The 22,894-nt window shown below is 39.1% G+C and overlaps 2 protein-coding genes across 13 annotated transcripts in view; one reads left to right on the top strand and one right to left on the bottom strand.

Moving 5' to 3' along the window:
* LOC121394208 (peroxisomal targeting signal 2 receptor-like) overlaps positions 1 to 9,436 on the bottom strand; it is a 193,152-nt gene extending 183,716 nt beyond the window's left edge. For all 3 annotated transcript variants that reach the window (XR_005961555.1, XM_041564526.1, XM_041564527.1), the window contains exon 1: positions 9,305 to 9,436. Coding sequence is in view for 2 of the 3 variants with exons in the window: in XM_041564526.1 (XP_041420460.1) it covers positions 9,305 to 9,434 (130 nt within the window). In the remaining variant the exon portion in view is untranslated. The remainder of the gene's footprint in view (positions 1 to 9,304) is intronic.
* A 49-nt stretch (positions 9,437 to 9,485) lies between these two features.
* The window catches only part of bclaf1.S (BCL2 associated transcription factor 1 S homeolog), a 52,161-nt gene continuing 38,752 nt past the window's right edge, over positions 9,486 to 22,894 (top strand). For 5 of the 10 annotated variants that reach the window (XR_005961554.1, XR_005961553.1, XM_018265323.2 and 2 more), the window contains exons 1-3: positions 9,603 to 9,802; positions 15,117 to 15,216; positions 15,481 to 15,599. Coding sequence is in view for 8 of the 10 variants with exons in the window: in XM_018265323.2 (XP_018120812.1) it covers positions 15,502 to 15,599 (98 nt within the window). In the remaining 2 variants the exon portion in view is untranslated. Of the gene's footprint in view, positions 9,803 to 15,116; positions 15,217 to 15,480; positions 15,600 to 22,894 lie in introns of all 10 variants that reach the window. The other 5 variants (XM_041564524.1, XM_018265321.2, XM_018265320.2 and 2 more) reach the window with 5 other exon arrangements.

Raw genomic sequence — 22,894 nt, 5'->3', positions numbered from 1 at the left:
CTAAAGCAGCAAAATATAACAAGAATATGTTACTTAGAGAGTATTTTTTTTTCAGAAAACATTTATTTGAGCAATGGTTCAATACAATTCTTCCATTTCCGTATACATGTCTTGTTAGTACTTTTCAACTCTGCAATCTACAAATGTTTGTTTACATAATCCAGCAGTTTACAGAGAAGAGCAGCAGATATATCTTATACATAGCGTAATCGGTGCTGTCTTTTTCTATCTTGTACCTTTTTAGGTTTCGTCACATTTAGTGTACTCAGAAATGGAGGATTATCTGCACAATGTAATATCGAATAGACCATTTCGTTGTTGTATGCATATTTGAGAATATAATTAATATATTAACTTTTTCTTCAACCAACAAAAGAATGATGATCATTGCGTTTACTCTTTCTTACTCTTTATAGGTCTCTCCAGGTCACCAAAGCTGCATTGCCGGAAGCTCAATCTATGCCTTAGCGTGTATTTAGTCACAGATTGATTGGAGGATCCCCACCTATCGTCCTTGTGATATACCATTCTGTGTAATGGAAGCATTCATGGAGTCTAATCTTTACTGTTTGAGGGATAATGTCAATAAATGTTTCCCATGTTTCGAATAACCTTTGGACAATTGTGTTTTTATTCAGAGATGCTTCCACCCAATCCATATGGAAAACCCTAACAAACTTCTCCAAAAATAGCTTGATAGTTGGGGGTTTTTTGTTATCCACACTTGCAATATAGTTTTTTTTTGCTACTGCTGATATGATCAACAAGAGACTTTTTGCCCCCTTTGAGATTCTGGTATGGGCATTTGGGATGGCGCCCCAGAGTGCCCAAACTGCTGATAGTGGGACAAAATTCACTAAATGTCTGCTTGCATATTCTTGTATCTGATTCCAGAACCTACGTATATGTGGACAAGTCCACAAACAATGTATAAGATCAGCTCTGATTTGTCCACATTTTGGGCAATTATTATTCTCCCTCCTTTGCATTTTGTAAAGAATTTCCGGAGTCAAATAAGTTCTGTGTAGTAGATTCATGAACATTTCCCTATATATGCTAGAAGGTAAGGTGCGCCATAGCTGTTTGTACATTTGAAATATATCGTCCATGTTCAATTCAGGCAAGTACACAGTCCATTGTTTGGGTCCTTTAGGTATATTGTCATAGTCAATATTTTCCTGCAGAAACTTGTAATTTTGTGATATGGTTCCCCTTGTAGAGTTAGGTCGTAAAAGGAATCTGTCCAACGAGTTGTCCCAGTCTTTATCTGTCAAAAGCCTTAAAGTCCTGCTAGTATATGACTGAGCTTGTAAAAAAAAAGCAAATACATTGTGCGATATGGAAGGAAACATGTTTTGTAATTGTACAAATGTTAGTGGCTTGTGGGTATCGGTCTTAGTTAACTGGCGTATTGTCCTCACTCCTGTCGTACCCCATTCCTGGTATATCGTCAATGCCCTCCAACTCTGAAATTCTGGATTGAACAAGAAAGGTAGGTACAGTGAGTGATGGCTATTTAAGATATTCTGTTTTCTCAATTCTTTCCAGGTTTGCCAGGTGGTATACAACAGAGGGTTATCTACAATATCAGTTGTAAGTTCCGCTCTGTGCATGTGTAAAATGTATAATAAGTTAGTCTGAGGGATGAACTGCTGTTCTTGGTAGGAATTTGTGTATATGTCAGAGTTATGAATCCAGTCCTTTAAATGTCTCATTGTGGCCGCCATGTTGTATTGTTTGACATTGGGGAAGTTGAGGCCTCCATTTAACGTGTTTTGTTGAAGTTTTTTCAGACTAAGTCGGGCCTTTTTCCCATTCCATATGAAAGTTCTAAATAGTTTGTAGAGTGTTTGTATGTCCTTATCTTTTACTAGTAGTGGGAGACTCTGTAGTTTATATAGGAGCTTGGGGAATGCTACCATTTTAAGTAAGTTGGCTCTTCCCATAGCAGAAAGGTGATATGTTTGCCAGCCCTTTATATCTTGTGTTATTTCCCCTATGCTGCGTGTGATGTTGCGGGTATAGAGCTCATGTGGCCTTTTCGGTATTTGAATACCCAGATATGTAATTTCGTCCTTAGCCCACGTAAAATTGTATTTATTACCCCACCTAGGCTTCCCCCTGGTTCCTAACGGCATTATCACTGAATTTGTAACAACTTAGAGAGTATTTAATGTTTAAGAAACATCTGAGAGATAGTTCATTCTGGCACATTAGTAAAAAAAAAAAAAAACACAGGAAGATTCTACACTAGCAAACTAACCTCACTTTTTAAATGTATCAAACAATATTATTAAGCTCTCTATGAGCATAGCAACTGGCTCGTCTGCTTCACAATATATGGATAAAATTGCTCAGATATCTTCCAGGGATCTTACAAGATACCTTTGGGTGAGGACTGTATTAGTGCAGTCCTCTCCCAACAAGCCTACTAATGCCCCTATTATGAGATGATCACTGGCAAGTGGGACGAATGACCACCCTGCTGTAGCACACTATATTTGACCAAACTGGGTAAAAATCTGACAAACAAGACAGTATGGCCATCTTAATGTTTGAGCTGACTGAGTCACTAGTTCCCCATTAGGCACAGAACTGTTACACAGTACTGTAACTGGGCAGGAATCTCCCATAATTTCACTCATGCATAATCCCACTCACTCTCACATAATCCCACTCACTCATGTATAATCTGTCATAATCCCGCTCACTCGTGCATAATCCTGCTCACTCGTGCATAATCCCGCTCACTCGTGCATAAACACTACAGTGCAGGCTGACGGAGGGGATACAGATACTACCTGACCCAATATACATAGACAATGATGCATTTTGTGTGGGGAATATGAGCCCAACCTAAAAACATGGTAAAAGTTTATAGGGTTTACATGTCCTTTAATACAAACTTTCTCCAACTCTCCATAACCAGTGGCTGCAGCAAAGTATCCTCCAGATTAAATCCCAGTTTATCTGTTTAAATCTGGCTCCATGATCTTTGTCCCTGCAGCTGGAGTTGGAAACAGTAAAGGGTATGTAAAGGCAAAAATAAAATCCAATACAAAGATCTACTGTACACAGTCGCTGACTGCTCTACAGGGAAAAAAACAAAGCTGCTTGAGTTCTGCACGGCTGGGAAGTAAGCGTGGGCTCCCCATGCTGTTCATAAGTATGATTATTTCCCTGCCCAGCAGTTAGGGACCGTCTGACAATTCCTATCCACAGCAGTAACTGAAGGGGGAATTTCACTGCATACAGTCAGGTTTCTTATAAAAACGGTACACATTTTTTAATTGAAGTATATTGGAGATAGGTTTCTTTTTCATTAAAGAAAGTAAAAATGGGATTTTATTTTTTTGCCTTTCCTTGTCCTTTAAAATGGAAAAGGAGATGTTCACCCCTAATTTGGAGCTTTATTAATAAGGGGTTTCCTGATAAGGGATCACGCAAGACTACATTTAAACTTTGATATGATCACTAACATACTTTGCTTTCCTGCACCCCCCCCCTGCAGAAAAGTTTTCGGCTCTCACCTATGTTGTTGTTTTATTACAACCCCATGTGCCTTTAAAGGACCATTAAAATAAAAAAGCAAAAAAAAAACACCAAGGCAGTTTTTATTTTAAATGCAGAAAGTCTTTATGAAGAAATTACTTACCGATTCTCTGCTTGTACTCCTCTTTAGAAACAGCGACAGGGCCACGATGCATCATGTGGCGCTTGATTTCTCCTCCCTGCCTTCTATAGGAGAAAGCCATGGAGGAGAAATCGAGCGCCGTTTCTGAAGAGGAGGGCAAGCAGAGAATTGGTAAGTAATTTCTTAATATAGACTTTGCTAATCTAAAGTTAAAACTGCCTTGGTGGGTTTTTTTTCGTTAAGTAAAAATGAATTAAAAAAATTATGTTACTGGTCTTTTAAATACCTTGCTTACATGGTGTAAGAGCAGGCAGTGGAATTCAATGTATGTCTTACATGAGAAAATGCTCAATTGATCAAAGTTTTAGCTGTACAACCATCAAGTTCAAACAATAACAAGTTCATAAAACTTTTTAGAAAATACTCCATCATGGTCAAATAAATTTAACCTAGCAATGGCACAAGGCTTTTTATCTTTTGCATGATATTGCATTCTTTCCAGGTAACACATAAACAGTATGTACCTATTCAGATTGTAACATGAAAAATATTCCTAAAGCTTAATCATCAAAAATGCCTTAATGAATTTTCATGCAATTAAACAATATAAATATATTCAACTGTCACCTATAGGCAATTTCACACAGGGGACATAATGCCACATGTGCAATTGCCTATATCGCTCAATTGCCTATATCACTCAGCAGTTTTCCAGCTGATATATTGTTGCTAGGGGGCACTTGATACTAAATAGGAGAGAACCTGATCAAAATAGAAGTAATATAACTATACCGTAAGTGTTAATTATAACAATAACAGTATTGCTCATGGAGCAATAGTTTATTGGCTGCTGGGGTCATTGACCCCTTCCCACTATTTGAAAGCTGGAAAGAGGCAGAAAAAAAAAAAAAAAACAAATAATACAAAACTATAAAACACAAAGAACAAATACAAGTATAGGATCCGTAAACCCGTTATCCAGAAAGCTCCAAATTAAGGAAAGGCCGTCTTCCCATGGACTCCATAATATACAAATGATTAATATTATTTTTAAAAAATGATTTCCTTTTAAAAAAAGTACCTTGCACTTGATTCAAACTAAGATATAATTAACCCTCATTGGAATCAAAACCAGCCTATTGGGCTTATTTAATATTTACATGATTTTTTTAGTAAACTTAAGGTACTTTCTATTTGTGACCATTTTTCTAATATTTATATATATATTTTTTCTAATATATTTAGTTTTTCTAAAGCAGCTTGGGGGAGGAGTTGCTGACTCTGTAAACTGTTATAAATGTATACATTTAGTTGATACATTTCTTTACCCTGCTGTGTGTTAAAGGGCACCTGTTGCCAAAATACTTTATCACCCAACCAAAGGTCAGTCCTAATAGAGCCCGCACTTGGTTGTGGGCAACAGTAGGTTTTTAGAAAAGAAAATGCCCCCCATCAGCGCTAGGCCACCCGCACTTGGGAGGGAGCTCCCAGTTCGAGAGGCCATGTTGGGGCACATACATGTGCATAATGAACGAATGCCACAACTTGCTCAAAACGCTGCAAAATATTTCACTCATCCCTAGTATCAAGAAATGTATCAGATTGTAATAGTTTTTAACAGTTTTGGTAAACAGTAACAAAAAAAAAAGTGGGAAAGCGGTAGAAAAAGTCTTTATTTCTGGTGAACAAGCTAAAAACAATTGAACTGAAAAAAGTGCTTGGGAAGGTGACCGTAAAAAGGAACTAGCCCTTTAAAATTAAATTACAAGTGGGTTCTTTCTGTCCTTCTTGTATTGACTGCAAAACACTGTATCGGATATCAGTTCCCAAATGCACCCTTATGCAATTAGGAGAACGGACTGACTACCGATACAATGTTGCAGTGGTTTTAGCTGTTAAGAGAAAAGAATAAATAAATTGTAAGAGACAGAAACTGTTTTAAATCAAAATTATGTTTACTATTAATTTCAAAATCACTGAAAATGTGTAATGCATATTAGAATTTTGCTTACAATTACATTTTAATAAATATTCAAAAAAACAACACATCACATTTTATACCTGTGTTGCTAAAAAGGAATTCTAAACAACTGTAGATTTGGCACTACATTTTTGATTTAGTATGAAGGGCTGATGTGCAATGAATAACCTTCTGCTTACCATATTATTTTACCTAGTCTTTTAAAGGGGTTGTTCACCTTCCAACAATTTCAGTTCAGTTGTTGGATTTCTCACCAAGACTTTGCTTTCCATCTTTAATTTTTTTACCCTTTGGCCAAAATGTAAGTTTAAAGTTTAGGAACATTAAACTTTAAACTTACATTTTGGGCAAAGGTTAAAAAATCTGGGGTTTCAGTCTGGCAGCACAGGAGCATTCGTTGATACAATTAGTTGATTTTTCAGCAGTATCTGTGGAATGTTAGCAACTGTTGTATCAATTCTAACAGCTGCCTTTAAAGAAAGCCATGGATTCTGCTCAGCAGGTTATGTATCAACTATAAGTAGCAATTTAGAACAGTTAAAGAGTCTGCGACCCCCACTCCCAGTGCTGCTTTAGAAGGTGAAATATGAAACTTTCACTTCAATATTAGAAAAACTGTCACAAATAAAAAAGTAATTGAAAAAATACTTTTGCTGAACTATCTGAAACCAACTGAACTGAAAAAAAGTGTTTGAAGGTGAAAAACCCCTTTAATTAGGAAACATCTATTTAGTTTTTTTTAAATATGTCTTGCTCTAAAAAGGGCAAAATTGGAAAACAAAACTAAAGCTACATTTTACTACCTAATCCCAAAGAGCAAAGTCAGTTCACTGAGAAGCCTCTATATAATGAGTAAGGCTAATGAAACATTTAATGGGCCACATACGTTATGTCCACCTTTGTATTGTCCCAATTTCTTGTGCCAAGAACTGTAGTTATGCTTGGTATTGTGCAGGATCACTGCTATTCCTTATATCTGTACACAAGCTAGCTTGCTAAGCAATCCTTCTTTGTCTCTTACACTAACAAATCCTCTTTTCCAGCTCAGTGTGGGGATGCCTCAGTGATCTTTATCTGGTTCTATACATTCTCTTTGGGCAACCTCATCTGTTTTCATCTGGCCTTAAAGGAGAAGGAAAGGCTTCGTGCACTTGGGGTGCCAAATGTTAGGCACCCCCAAGTGATTGTATTGACTTGGGGTTTCAGGTAAGGCAATACAATCACTTGAGGGTGCCTAACATTTATCACCGAAGTTCACGAAGCCTTTTCTTTTCATTTGTTTTCGGATTATATATATTCAGAGACTAACCATTGACATCCTAACTAAAATGGATTTTAGACTTTCTAGCCCTGTGACTGGCTAACAAAGTACAATAACTTTACCTAGACTTTCCATCCAAATATCGCTCCCTGGTGGAAACCTTTGTCCTCAAGGGTCAGCTTTAGCAAAATGTGAGAATAGTGAACAACACAAAAAATTTACTTACTTTCTATTCATTCTTATGGGATTTTAGTATTTATATTTGTCAAATGGAGAACTCTTTTTTTCACTCATTAATAAATATGATTCAAAAAATCCCACAAGAATGAATTAAAAGCGTAAATTTTTCTGTGGTGAGCTCTATTCTCTCATTTTTATAAATTTGCTCTCAAACGAATGCCATTATATGAGATCCTCTATATTTCTCAAGCAACTGACCTTAATCGATCGTGCTTGAACTACTACTACAATTTAACGCTAACCGATCCATCCCCACTCATGTGCTGCATTTTACCTATGGAATTGCAATCCTGAATTGCTCCCTCAAAGGGACAGTGCACCCCCGTAGTTTAATGCTTAAAGCTAGTGCTGAACATACTTTTTGCCTATTGTTTTAATTAAGAATACTTTTGAAATAAATAGGGCATATTTTGAAAATGAAGCTAAAGTAACATTTTACTTCCTGGTCCCAATGAGCAGAGTCAAGACATTTAAACAGTCCATTGAAAAATCAAGTGTGGCAGTATCTGGCTTCCGGTTTTAGGCTGTAGAAGAGGGCATGTCGCCATATTGCTCTATTTATGAAGTCACTGCACAACCGGAAGCAGAATTTTAACAAGGTATTTTTGAATAAAACATTCAAATATTTAACTTTGTGCAGAATGGAGTTGTTACTAAACAATTTTTTTTACTTAAAATTTTTTTGGCGTTACTGGTCCACTCCTATACGTTTCTGTGTTTAACTGCAATTTAGATTGTAAGCTCTATGGAACAGAGACCTCTTTTTTCTACTGTGTCTTTAAAAGCGGACCTGTCACCCCAAGAAATAATTCCAAATTATTTTCTATCATGTTAGTTGCACAAAATAAACTTTACTTACATTATATTTCCTATTAAAATTTTGTTTCCTTCAGTCTTGGAATTACATAATCACAGCAAGCTGGCAGGGGCCATTTTGTAGACACTGTTATTAAGAGAAATTGTATATCACCCCAAAATGTTGTGTATGCACCAGAACGGGGGACCTAAAGTCTATGCACAGTGCATTACATAATTATTGAGCCTGAGGAGGGAAGGGGAAATGTGACGAGTGCAGTGACATATAGGAATTGCTGAATGGAAAGTGAAAGTAATTGACTGCCCCGACTCTATGCCTCAGGCATAGAGGGGGCAGATAAAATTTGACTGACAGCTCATATAATTACACACCTTTATAACAGGTATGGATATTTTAATGAAAAAAATAAATTTGTGTTACATGTTTAATTTGTAAAAGACTTTCATTATGTAGCTTTTTATGTGTAGATGACAGGTCCACTTTAAGATCATGGCATGTCCTCTTTGCAAGACTGTATATCATCTATTGAAACATTTGTCTTCCTTGTTGTTTCATGCACTTGCACTGTGTTAAATGTACAGTACTGCATATAGTAAATGCACTATATATAGTAAATAAAGTACCCCCTCCGAGGTAACTTCTAATATCCTCATATTTTGCAACTGGGGGTACTTTATTTATTATAATACACAAATTTAAGTGAGTCATGTGACAGAAATGACATCAGAACTCACCGTTTATAACTGATGACATCAGAACTCACCGTTTATAAGGATATAATTTACAGGATATTCATGGCTTTTGTGTATTATATAGTGAATAAAGTACCCCCTCTTGTAAAATATAAGGATATTATAAGTTACCAAGGAGTTTCATGACCATATAAAAACACAAGGCCGAAGGCCGAGTGTTTTTATACAGGTCATGGAACGCCGAGGTAACTTCTAATATCCTCATATTTTACAACTGGGGGTACTTTATTTATTATAATACACAAATTTTACTGAGTCATGTGACAGAAATAACATCACTACTCACCGTTTATAAGGATATAATTTACAGGATATTCATGTCTTTTGTGTATTATAAAGGTATATGCACTGCATTATGTAACGCATTATTCGTTCTATGCAAGGTTTCTTACATCATTGACTGCAGTAATAGAGCTTACTGTCTAAGGTCCCTATTAAACAATTGAAAAGGTAACAAGTCAAAAAAAACTTAAACAAATGCTGCACTACCTCTCAATATACATATTCTAAAACCACCCAGTCTATGATTGCTTGCATATATACTCTAATTAAAGAGAACATAAAAGACCTAAAGCTTTATTTGCGAAAAAACAGGTACATATACGAGCAAATGTTTCACCTGATATGCCAAAGTTTTGTGAGACAGCGCATGCCAAAGTGGAGGGTTTGTAAGGAGAGAACTCCACCGCATAACCATGCCTGCCAGGAATGCGGATTGCCCGGAGACTTCCGCCTCCAGAGGTTGCCATTCCCTGAGCAAGTAAACACTGCCCTGCCAGTGTTGCTCTTTCTCTCTTCCTGGTTTTTTCCTTACTGTGTTTTACCGAAGTCTCGCGAGAAGAGACTATGCTCCTGACGTCATCATGAGCCGTCGGCTGAGGAGGGAGGAACCAGGAAGAGGTGCGACTGCAGCCGGATTGGTGAGAGGAAATGTTTTCAAAATGTCTCTACAAGTGGGGTAATTATGTTTCAAATATTCATTGCACTAGATGGTGCTGTTAAATATTTCTTCGCTTTTTCCAATATCCGCGTGCCTTTGAAATTGAATCCTGCCCGAAAGGAACTGCTTGTCAGCAAGGCTGGAGTCGTTTCTGGACGATTTGGAAGTACTGTCCAGGTAAATGGCATGTTGCAATGCGTATGCGTTATCTGATGCATAAAAGCGCTATGAGCTGCTTCTTGTCCTCCTCGCTCTTCTTCCTATGGTATTAATCCCCACCAGGCACAATAAGGCGACAACGGGCACTAGTATCCATTAAGGCCCCAGATATTATGCAATTACATTATGGGCTGGTGGGAAAGAATACACCATGTCATGCCTAGGGGAATAGCATTAGCCCATAATAACAATAATGTCTGTGTGTGGGCACAGTGCTGGGGTTTGTGGTAAGATATCAAGCTGAATTGGCAGTGTGTGAGCCTTTACATTGTGCTTATAGGGATACTGTCATGGGAAAAAAAAATTCAAAACGAATCAGCAGAATTCTGCACTGAAATCTATTTCTCAAAAGAGCGAAGAGATTTTTTTTATTTTCAATTTTGAAATCTGACATGGGGCTAGACATATTGTCAATTTCCCAGCTGCCTCAAGTCATGTGACTTGTGCTCTAATAAACTTCAATCACTCTTTACTGCTGTACTGCAAGTTAGAGTGATATCACCCCCTCCCTTCCCCCCCTTCTCTTCCCCCTTCCCCGCCCCTTCCCCCCCCAGCAGCCAAACAAAAGAACAATGGGAAGGTAACCAGATAGCAGCTGCCTGGTAGATCTAAGAACAGCACTCAATAGTAAAAACCCATGTCCCTCTGAGACACATTCAGTTACATTGAGAAGGAAAAACAGCAGCCTGCCAGAAAGCTCCTAAAGTACAGGCACAAGTCACATGACTGGGGGCAGCTGGGAAATTGACAAAATGTCTAGCCCCATGTCAGATTTCAAAATTGAATATAAAAAAATCTGTTTGCTCTTTTGAGAAATGGATTTCAGTGCAGAATTCTGCTGGAGTAGCACTATTAACTGATGTGTTTTGAAAAAAACATGTTTTCTGATGACAGGATCCCTTTATGGATGTTCTTTCAGTATTCTTGTCAGTTTATGGCAATGCCGTTACTCCCCTATTCTGGGTGCACAGGGATAGCCTTCCTACAAAATCACCACTTCCCTTTAAAGGACAATTAAACCATTTCCACAAACCATGTTAAAGATGACACTTTCCTGCACCTAATCACTAATATAAATTTGCAAACTATCACTTAAAGGAGAAGGAAACCCCTGGGCGCAAAACCCCTCCCCTGTGTTGCCCCCCCTCCCTCCCCCCTGGCCTACCTGTCCCCCTGGGCAAATGCCCCTAACTTGTTACTCACCCCTCTGCGCAGGTCTTGTCCACGGGGTTCACAGTCGCCATCTTCTCCCACGCGCCTCTTCTTCCTGCTATGACCGGCGTCTTCTGGCGCATGCGCAATAGGAACAGTTACCGGTACGGATCTACTGCGCATGCGCCGAATCGAAAAACTTTGTGACATTCGGCGCATGCGCAGTTGATCTGTACCGGTAACAGGAAGAAGACGCGCGTGGGAGAAGATGGCGACTGTGAACTCCGTGGACAGGACCTGCGCAGAGAGGGTGAGTAACAAGTTAGGTGCATTTGCCCAGGGGGACAGGTAGGCCAGGAGGGAGGGGGGCAACACAGGGGAGGGGTTTTGCGCCCAGGGGGTTTCTTTCTCCTTTAAGTTTTCTGCATTGTATTATCTAAAGTTGATTTCCAACAGCGACGTCACAGGAGCTATTTGGGTTTGCATATTATTTACTCCAAAAACAGGGTGCAGATGAGCTTTAATGGGTTAGTATCGCACGCGGGCTCTGTTTGACGGGAGGTTTGAATAGTTTCAACCTGGTGTATTGCCTATGTATCACTGTCATTTAGCAGCCGATGCGGCGGGGGCTTGTTTTGAAACATGGCTGATTATGTCCTAAAATGGTCAGCATGCCTTAGCTTGTGGTCTCTGTGCTGCTGCTGCTCTGTTATACTGCTACAGCTAGTCTGCAGTTTTTGTAACCCCACACAGCTGGTAAGTGTCCAGTACATTTAGTCTCAGAGCATTGCACACTGCAGGGGAAATCTGTCTTATCTCAGCAGCACAAGGCAAATAACTGGCACACTAGGGGCAAACTCACTTTGCATATCTTATTGTTATGTTAGTACTGAAATTTGTGTTGGGGAAGAGCAATTTTAACCAAAGATTATACCCTACATCAGGTTCATTGTTATAACATGCCAGCCCTTGTTCAATTCAGTGTGCCTAATTCCTTATAAATGTATATGTTAAAAATCTACTAATTTTGTTGTCAAACACTATATATATTAACTATACAAATACCGCTTAAATTTAGCACTAAGATTCATTGTGCAAACAAGCTATTGCTACTAAGTGTACTTTCCTGTATCAATAAGCATGCAACCAGCACAGAGTCTGCATCCTGTTGATAAGGCTACACTAAAAGGAAAGAGCACAGCTTGAATCCTGGTTGGCACAATCTGGACACTTTTTGAGACAAAAACGTTATATAAAGTTAAAGCCATGTGAAAGCGATCTGTTACAGTCCGTAATAAGTAGTAAGTCACACTAGCATCCTGACGAGACACAACATCTGAAAAGTAGTTGTGCCATGAGTCTTGTTTAAAAAAAAAAAAAAAGTTTTTCAGTTGTATAAAGTGAGCCATCTATATAGCAACACAGTTTAGAGCTGTAAGTTCCATGGTGAGTTCAGTTTTATATGAAACACGCCAGTGTAACGTTTTATTAAGTCCTTAGCATAATTTGAGCAATTTGGGTAGAAAGGCATACAGACAAATTTGGGAGGTGCTTTCCGTGCTATCACAGTGTTCTCACTGTGGAGAACGAAGAGACTCCCAGCTTGACAGACCAGTAAACTGAACCCGACACTAACCCGCCCCCTCCCAACCCGCAGACGGCCCTGCCTGCCGCCCCCCTCTATTTATAGACCTGCCCGGCAGTGATGTCACAAAAGGGGCAGGACCGGCGCAATCTATAAATTTAGGTTCCCGGGAAGCCTGCAATGCTAGGTTGCTGGCAGGGAGAGCAAAAGAAGAGTTCAACCCGGACAGGCCCACAACCCGAAGATTTTGTGCAGGGGTCGTCTCGAAACCACATGTCCCTCAGGTTTCAGGGCGGCCAGCACATCACTACTGTTCAGCTATAATAGAATGACAATTTTAGAAGGTAAAATGGTTTCAAAACAGTTTCTGCGTCATTATATATTGTAAGGAAGAAAGAATAATTTAACTGGAGATTATTATTTTATGAAATGTCCTCTTTACTAAACCAATCTCTGAGTGCCTGTTTGCACCCCTGGACCAGAGGGAGTTGATGATTAGTAACCATAAATGTAAAAGTCCCCTAATTTCCCATCACCCTTGTTTAGGATTATGGTTTGTACAGATGGTATAAAGTTGGTTTATACAGAATGGTTGCTCAGCAATTTGTGCATGAACTTTTTTCACAAATACCCAATGAATGCGGGGTGGCACCCAGTTAAGTTAATTTCCACATGTTTTCCTTGGGGCAGTGTACCTTTTAGGTAAATAGAAACCTTGTATCAATGTTCAGCCACATGCATTTCCCAATAGTCCTTGTGAAATAAAGTCAAATTTGAAAACTTTAAAGTGAAGGGACAAATTTATGCTGACAAAGGCATGATTAAGAAATGTAGGTAGATGCCCATGTGGCACTCCGCTACAAAGTTCCTAGACTGGTGAATTTTTTCATAAAGGGAGTTCCAGGCTGGGGAAAAAATATAATTAAAATTAAAGGGGGGTGGGGGAGGTTGTGGTGCCTAACATTTTGTTATCCCTCATTTAATTTAGTTTTTATTGTCCTTTAAATAAATAAATGCAGTTAGGATACAATGTTATTTAAAGTGTAATTTTTTTTGACACAGGTGGGTCAAGCATTATGGTTCAGAATGGCCAAAGTCAGGCTAAATCTTGGCATGTATGGCCATGTTAAATGAAAATTGTACCCCCCTTTTTTAACATGAGCCCATTCAGCTGGACTCGTGTTTGTTTTTTCAAACACACCTGATACACTGTTTGGAAAAAATCATCTATGCAATCTCCTGTGCCTCAATCTAACAGGTCATTTCTTCACCCTCCCAGAGACTGAGTAATTGTCCCTTCCTCGCCTTGTTCCAAGTAATGGGGAATTGAAGTTCTTTCTGCAGGGTGCATCACCACCCTGTCTCTTTAGAAACAATCTGCCTGTCTCCTTCACCCTCCTTCAGTCTCAGTCCAGCAAATGAGACGAGAAGAGGCTCAGGCTAGATCTAGTCGGAGCTGCAGTATTACCATGTAGGGGAGGGCTTCTGATTGAATATGAACTTTGATGAGGCAGGTTTGCAGTGCAGGGGTAGCGAATTGCTGATTGCTGATTTTTTTTTAAACGGCGAAACAGTTGTTTGTATGTTAATCTTTAAACAAGCAATCCTCTCTTTTATGTAAGCAGCAGCTTTTGAGCAGCTCGTTATAAGGAACTTCTTAACGGACCTTATTAGTGCTAAAGTAAAACTGGCTTCATATTCTTGTTTGTCAGAAATAAGGCTAGGCCACAGAGGGCCAAAATCAGCTTGCTGAAATCAACAGGCCAATTTCAGCCCCTTACCGTTAGCAGTATCCTCCATTTTTTTTGTGTCTGCTCCAGGTGAACTCACTCTGTGGATTTTGGTGAAGAAATTTGAGTTTGCATTTCACGACTGATCCGTTCTGTTCTGCCAGGTACAGCTACAACCTGAGTGTGGCTACAAAATGCCTTGTTTTATGTTCTTAAGGCCGGTCTCCACTCCATGTAGCTACACACCAAAGCTGTGCCTGTCATTGCAGCTAAAGGGAAGCTGCTGATCAGAGTGGATCTGCTTCTATCCACCTCATTTAAAATAACCTTAATAAACCTGATAGGTTTGTTTTGGAAGCAGTATGGATTCATACAGATTAGTTGCCATCAAGTGCAGTTGGTAATGTTTTATTTTTATAGACTCTGTTTAGTTAGTAACATAGTAAGTAAGGTTGAAAAAAGACACTTGCCCATCGAGTTCAACCTTTTTTTTTTTTTTTTTTTTTTTTTTTTTTATTAACTACCTATCTGCTAGTTGATCCAGAGGAAGGCAAAAAAACCCATCTGAAGCCTCTCCAATTTGCCTTAGAGGGGGAAAAATTCCTTCCTGATTCCAGAATGGCAATCGGACAAGTCCCTGGATCAACTTGGACTATGAGCTATTTCCCTTAAACCTGTATTCCCTTACTTGCTAAAAAGCCTTTATTGCCTTTAAATAATTCGTAACAATACCTTTATATTTTTGCCGTGTGTTATTTAAAATACTTGTCAAATGCTGTTATGAATTTTTTATTTTACTTTGCAGAATCAGAAAAAACCTTTATTTGGATAAAAAGTGACGACCCTGTTGGCAAGCAAGAAGTTTCACTTTCTGTGTTTTGTTTTGTGAAAATATTGAGTAACAGGTATGTTTACAACTCATATACATAATATTATAATGAGTTACACAAAAATCATTTTGTATGTATATGTGTAACTATATTTAACTGCCTGTATTTGTAATGCTGTACATTAATGATGTAATGAGTACAGTAAAATTTATGTGCCAAAAGACGCAGCTCTCTGTCCCCTAGAGCTTACACTCTAATTATTTATATATAATATACAGCATCATTGCAAATGTCAAAATGTACATATTAATATCTTTTTCTTTCAAATTTTCTTACAAGACTGGTCCTTTAGCGTTGAAAATGGGTAGGTCAAAGTCACCATCTCATTCATCGAGATCAAACTCACGGTCTCATTCATCCGCGAGATCAAGATCACAACCAAGGAGAAAAAGATACAGGTAGATCTCAAAACCTTGCAATACATGTAACTTGCTTGTTGGGTTTTTTAAATGTAATAAGCAGAACAGAAGTGATACTAAAGTGGTTGTACATGTATGGGATCTGTTATCCAGAAAGCTCCAAATTACTAAAAGGCCATCTCCCATAGACTCCATATTATCCAAATAATCCACATTTTTTAAAACATATTTATTTTTCCCTGTAATAATAAAATAGTACATTGTACTTGATCCAAACTTAGATGTAATAAATCCTTATTGGAAGCAAAACAAGCCAATTTGCTTTATTTAATGTTTACCTGCTTTTAAGACTGTATGGAGATTCAAAGATCTGTTACCTGGACAAACCCAGGTCACCAGTATTTTGGGTAACAGATTCCATAACTGTAAGGGCAAATTCATTCACTAGTTTCTAGAAAGTATTGGATGGCTGTTAAAAACTGGATATAATACTCTTGGCACAAATTTGACCACGGTGCTAATCAAATTGCCCTCTTGTAGCCCGTAAGGTGCTAACCTCTCCTGAGTTAATATGCAGAGCTTTATATTTTCCCCTCATGTTCCTCTGGATCAGCTAGCAGTTGGGCAGTTTTTTTTTAATATTGAGCTTGATGTAAGTGCCTTTAACTGACTGCACATGGTAATGGCTACTTTGTGAACTTGTCTGTGCAGACTAGATGACTGAGTTAGCTAAATGTGCTAGATTATCTTGAGAAAAGACAAGTTTAACTAGTTAAACATTTATTGCCTAAATGATGCCTTCAGAGACATAAATGTCCTATATTGTTTGTGTGTTATTTCATTAGTGCTTTATGAGTGCTTGTTACCCTAACTTATATTCATACCTATTTTTCTTTAATACATCATCCATCATCATTTCCAAAATGATGCTTATATATCATTGATATCCAAGTCACAAAAAATATGTTGGTTGTAACATATACAGTGGTGCTTGAAAGTTTGTGAGCCCTATAAAATTTTCTATATATTTATATGAATGTGACCAAAAACATCATTTCAAACAAGTCCTAAAAGTAGAACACCTAGTTAAACAAAGATTATTATATTTGGTCATGAATTTATTGAAAAAAAAATATATCCAATAACATATCTGTGTGTGGCAAAAGCAAGTGAATCTTTAGGATTATCAAATAATTTGAAGGTGAAATAAGAGAGCCTAATGTTTTCACTCAATGGCATGACAATCAGGTGTGAGTGAGAGACCATGTTTTATTTAAGCATGATCACACATGCAACACATTTGTGGATGTGTATCATGGCTCAAACAGATTGTTTACAAAGAGGAAAATCAAAACCATAACTCCAACTGCAAGTAACTGAAGGCCTGTCTCATATTGGCGAATGTTGATGTTTGAGTCCACCATCAGGAGAACACTGAACAGCAATGGTGTGTATGGAAGTGTAGCAAGGAGAAAGTCACTTCTCTCCCCCAAAATATTGCTGACCATCTACAGTTTGCTAAAGATATGTGGACAAACCAGAAGGATATTTGAAGAATGTTTTGTGAACTGATGAAGCCAAAATAGAACTTTCCCTCACATCCCAAAGGCAGCACTAACCATGGAGAGAAAGGTAGGAAGTTGCCACCCACAAATCTGTCTATAAAAGCAGCCACCCCCAGCAGTCTGTAGTACCAACCTCAGTTAGGTGTCATCACCTATGTTATTTTTTTTGCTCGTGCAAGTAGGCTGCAGGAGTCACTTGTCATGATTGTGCTTCCTGGGAAGTTGTGATCTCTTTGCCACAACAGATGATTCAGGGTTCGCAGGTATGTTGTGTCCCTGACTTGGAGCTAGGTTGCTGACATGCTATGGGGTTAGGTCTTCTTGCGGTTCGCTGCGGTGTTCCATCCATTGTTTCCCCTCCTTGTCACTGTGGTTATCGGAGCATTGTGTCTAGAGAATTGCGAGTGCCGTGTGCAAGTCCAGGCGATGACAAGTGATGTCATTGGGCACGCACACTTTTTGCAGGCCCGTGTGATCTGTGTCCACTACCTATTTATAGAGGCTTCTGCTAGATGTAAACTTGCTGCTTTTGTTAATGCTGCTTACTCAGTGCATGGTCTACAAACCAAATCCTTTACTCTGCCTGCTATGACACTTTCTGTGTTAGCCTGATATTGGGCTCTGTTTTTGATGTACTTTATTATTGCAGCTGTGTCTGACTCTGCCTTTGACCATTCTAAATGGACAAACCTAAAGAATGTCTACCTTTCCTTCTACAGTAGTTCCCGAATTTACTTACTTAGGAGTTAAAGTCACAGCTCTCCCCCAACAATACTTAACACTTAACTTAGACCCGTTGAATGATTGGATGTCTCAAAAGCTTAAATCATGGGCTAATCTCCCAATAGGCCCTTCAGGGCGGATCCATCTTATAAAGAAGATTATATTGCCCAAGCTCCTCTATGTCTTACAACAAGCCCCGGTATGGATTCCCAAATCCTATTTTTTTTAAAATTAATGCTGTATTTAGACAACTGGTGTGGGCTCACTCCAGGCCACGACTAAAGCTTGAAACGCTAATGTGTGCTAAAAATAAAGCTGGCCTGGCCCTACCAGATATGTATTTATACTACCTGGCAGCACAATTGTCCCACCTCACTACGTGGGTGGAAGGTTCGCATCACCGAGTGCTACATTCTCTTTGGGCTCACTTGACTGGCTTTACTGATAACCCAGTAAGCTGGATTCTAGGGAAATCTGTCGTTACAGCTCAGTCACTACTTCCCCCCCCATCAACTCCCTACGTACGGTGTGGAAAATGGCCAATGCACTTTTGAAGTCCCCCCCCCCCCCCATTGACCCGCTTACACCAATATGGAACAATCAAACTTACCCCTTGTTGGCAAAATTTGGTCCAATGAGTCTTTGGTCGGAACACGGGGTGAATACATTTGGTGATGTATGGCATGATGGCACCTTAGTTTCCTTTACTCGATTGGAAGACCACTTTCAGATCCCGCATAACCAGTGACTGACTTATCTTAGGCTCAGCCGTGCTCTTACTGTCACTCACAAGCGTCAGGATTTAACGTTGTCCACGCACCCCTTTCTAGTTTACATTAAAAGGGGACACACCAAAAGTTTGGTCACCATGTTGTATGCCATATTGCTGCAAGAGGTGCATGGAAACAACTTAGATGGGCTACGCTCTAGATGGGAGGTGGATGTGGGCACAATCTTAGATGAGGAATGGCAAGAAGCGCAAGAATCCCCCCAGTTAGTCTCCCCCAACCATAGACTACGGCTAATTCAACTATACATACTTCACAGAGTTTACTACACCCCTGTCAGACTTCACTACATTAATGCCAGCACCCCGGATGTTTGCACTAGGTGTGCTCTGGACAGGGGAACTCTGATACACATGCTCTGGAGTTGTGCCGAGCTTACTACATACTGGAGGGAAGTGCTGGATGCCTTAGATGGGGTGCTTCAGGTGACAATTGCCAGAACTCCTAAAACTTGCATCTTGGCCATAATTCAGGACCTAAAACGGAATCAATGTCAATCACTTTTCCTACTAGAGGCACTGTTACTAGCCAAGAGACTTATCACCCAGAATTGGAGAGCTGTGACTCCTCCTACCTTCTCTGCCTGGAAAGCAATAATGCAAGATACTTGTAACACTGAATACTTAATGTACTTAAAAAGGGGAGCCCCCACCAAATTCCATAAAATTTGGGGATCCTGGACTGACATTTACCCCCTACACCCAAGACAACCGCTAGCGGTTTGAATCGAATAGGGTTCAGGAAAGGTAATTGGTTTATATATCTCACTTGTCTGAATAGATATGATTATCCCTCAGTGGAGGGAGTCTTGATATTGTTGTGTAATGACTTACTCCTGACGAAATGTATCTTACATGCTATGTTTCTTTCACCCTGCTTGTTCTAGACATGTAACATGTGCACAATGTTTTTCCGTGCTTTGTCTTTACATTGTAAACTGCGTACCTTATTCTTTCAATAAACTACCCGAATTTAAAAAAAAAAAAAAATGGACAAACCTAAGCTTAAGGATAAGGCATGCAGGCTAAAGAGGTTAAAGGAGAAATTTTATATAACCTTCATATCCAGATATATTAATCATCCTTCCTCAAAACATGTAATGATACAAAAAGAAAAACGTTTTGAAAGCATTTTACCTCCTAAACTGCCATTATATCAGAGCTGCAGAGAGATCTTTACAGGTCAGAAGCTATGCTGAAATGAAGAGTGAGCGTGTCTGTTCAGTCTTTCACAGGAAGTGGTCACATCACTGCCTGACAGGTTGAACTCTGCAGGGAACCCTCCTCTGTCCTGTGTGTTCCCAACCTGCACATAACTGTTTTATGCTGCTTCCTGATCATTCATTTATAACAATATACCTTAAATGCTCATCATAAAGCAATAGATGTGAAGTTTAATACAAACTGTAATAGTAAAGTAATAGTAATATTTTCTTGTATTTAAAGAACAGTATGCTCCTGTGTTCCACAGCAAATGGGCATCAGTTACAAATGTACATGTCCAGCTGGACATAATCTATAGTCCATAATACATTGTTATACACTATGCAACTCCCTGCCTCTATTACATTATAAAAAGTTACACAAACAGTGTACATTATTATTTACTGTTATGATATTCCATAACAGCAGCTGTATTTTTGTTTTCCTACATATTGATGTATGATCAGGTGCAGGGAGTTGCAAGGGAATAAATGCAACTGTTCTGGGACAATTTATGATCAGGTGCTGGAAGTTGCAAGGTAAAAATGCAGCTGTTGCGGAACAGTTTATGGTCAGGCATAGGGAGCTGCAAGGTAATACATTCAGCTGTTCTGGAACAATTTATGATCAGGTGCAGGGAGTTGCAAGGTAAAATGCAGCTGTTCTGTAACAATTTATGTTTAGGTGCAGGGAGTTGCAAGCAAATAAATTCAGCTGATGTTCTGGAATTGTATAACATTATAATAACAGATGCAGGGAGTTACAAAGGAAAACCAAAAAGATGTTGATTGCTTTTTGTATACAACATAATACTGTGTAGAAATGACTATGGTATTTATACTAACTGCTGAAGCACATTGCCCCCAAAAATGAATAGTATACTTTTTGTAGCAGATTGTTTTATTTATACAGAAGTTTGCTTTTCTCCCCCCCCCCCCAATTATTTCAGGACAAGGGTAAGGAACAAGCAGTGAAGGGAGGGGGGAGGAAATCTAACAGGGCACAGAGGGGTTAAATGAACAGGGCAGAGAGGGAGAGAACGGAGCAGTTCATGGAAGGGAAAACAACAATAAGGGTTAACAGATGCAGGGAAGGACTGAGTTTGACATCACAAACACACCCACTCCTCCCTTAGAGGCTGCTGCTCTGTAACTTAGGCAGAAAAAGCCAGCAGCTGCAGAGTCAGATACTGGAAAGTCCCGGACAGGAAGTTGCAAAGGGGGAGGGCTGAGCAGTTTTTGATACAAAGGGTATTAAAATAAAAACTATTTCTTCTATTTTACATTTTTACATGGGATTGTGAACATGTATGCTATATGTCCCCTTTAAAAAAGATTAAAAAAAAGCCTTTGGTGGAATCCAACTGTGTGATTTGTGATGCTTTGTTACCTTTGGATCATACGTTTACTTCTTGTAAAGATAAGTTTCAATCTAATAGTGTGACTGTTATGAATAAATTTCTTTCCTGGATGAAACCGTATGTTATGAAGACTTGTGACCCTGTTAAACTGCAACCTGCAGAGAACCCCAAGGGGTCTATTGCTCACTCTCTTCTGAGAGTTTTTGTTATGAGGACATTTCCTTTCAGGAATCTGCGGGTGAAGGTACCTCTTTTTACAAAAATATGGTGTGAATTGGAAGAGGGTGGGTGTTTTCCGAATTAGGAATTATTTCCCCTGCATGGCCTACAGTATGTAATAGATACTGTTAAGGAAACTATGGGTATTGAGGAATCGGCTGAACCCCCTACGAGCAAGCTTTTTGTGGGTTTTACCAAAAAAGAAAAATGTGTTTCATGTGGATGAGTCTAAAATACAAAATTAAAGTAGAATGGAAAGAGGAAGCTTTCTTTTTCCAAAATATTTTCTGCTTTATTTCCATTTGATCCATTAGAATGCAAGTGTTGGGGCTCCCACTGTAGCACAAACAGTCAAGCATACCACTCCTGGAGAATAAAAAATCTGAAGGGATAGAAAGGCTGAAGCTGCCTTAAGGAAGGATATTGGATTTTGATGAAGTAGCGTGGGGCCATGAAATTCGTTAAGTGTGTGGTGTGAGAAAGATGTACTGCGTGTTCCCATGTATATCTGTTTTTAACATCGATGTAATAAAAGAGAGATTTTATTAAAGAAGAAGCCTCTTCCTGGTGCTGGTGCAACTCGCTTTATCATCATTGGTCATGTGACAGCACAGGAAGCAGCTGGTCCTGGTGGAATTTGTTTGGGTGAGCATTCTGCATGTAATTGTAATCACTGCTGCTTTAAGGAAAGCCTATCTGACAGCCAGCACATGGTTTAAAGGAACAGTTCAGTGTGAAAATAAAAACTGGATAAATAGGTTGTGCACAATTATAAATGTTTCTAATATAGTTAGCCAAAAATGTTATCTATAAAGGCAGGATTGAAAGAATACAACTTCCTGCCTTTTATCTCTCTAACTCTTAGTTAGTTAGCGACTTGAACGGGGGCCACATGGGACATAACTGTTCAGTGAGTTTGCACTTGATCCTTCGTATGCAGATCAGATTCAAAAGCAAACAGTTATGGCCCATGTGACCCCCCTCAAGTCACTGATTAGTGCCTGGTGACCAATCAGTGGAAACCAAGAGAGCTGCAAAGCAGGAATTCGTGTTCTGGCTATTATGTTAGATATCCAGTCGCTCAAGCCTTTATACATTACATTTTTGCCTAACTATGTTTGAAACATTTTTCATTTTGAACAGCCTGTTTACCCAGTTTTTATTTAATACTGAATAATTCCTTCAAGCCAGCTATTTTCTCTGCCTCTGTGGGTAGAACCCTGAAAGTCTGGGCCAGTCCGTTACAAAAAGCTATCTGGAAGGTGATTCCCAGAGAACAGTTAAGTAATGATCTTCCAATTTTAGCTCTAGCAGCTGATTTCCTTATGGGGGATTCTCTAGCTATGAAGAATTATTTGCCACAGCTTTTTCTACATTAGCTCGAAGGGCAATATGGTTAAAACTATTGATTGCGGACGTGGCTTCCAAAAACCGGTTGAACATGCTCTTTGAGGCGGAAAAGCTTTTTGGCTCTGGG

This window comes from Xenopus laevis, chromosome 5S (genome assembly GCF_017654675.1).
Source record: "Xenopus laevis strain J_2021 chromosome 5S, Xenopus_laevis_v10.1, whole genome shotgun sequence".
NCBI lineage: Eukaryota > Metazoa > Chordata > Amphibia > Anura > Pipidae > Xenopus > Xenopus laevis.
Note: the sequence above shows the minus strand (reverse complement) of the source record. Positions and strands in the feature narration are given on the sequence as shown.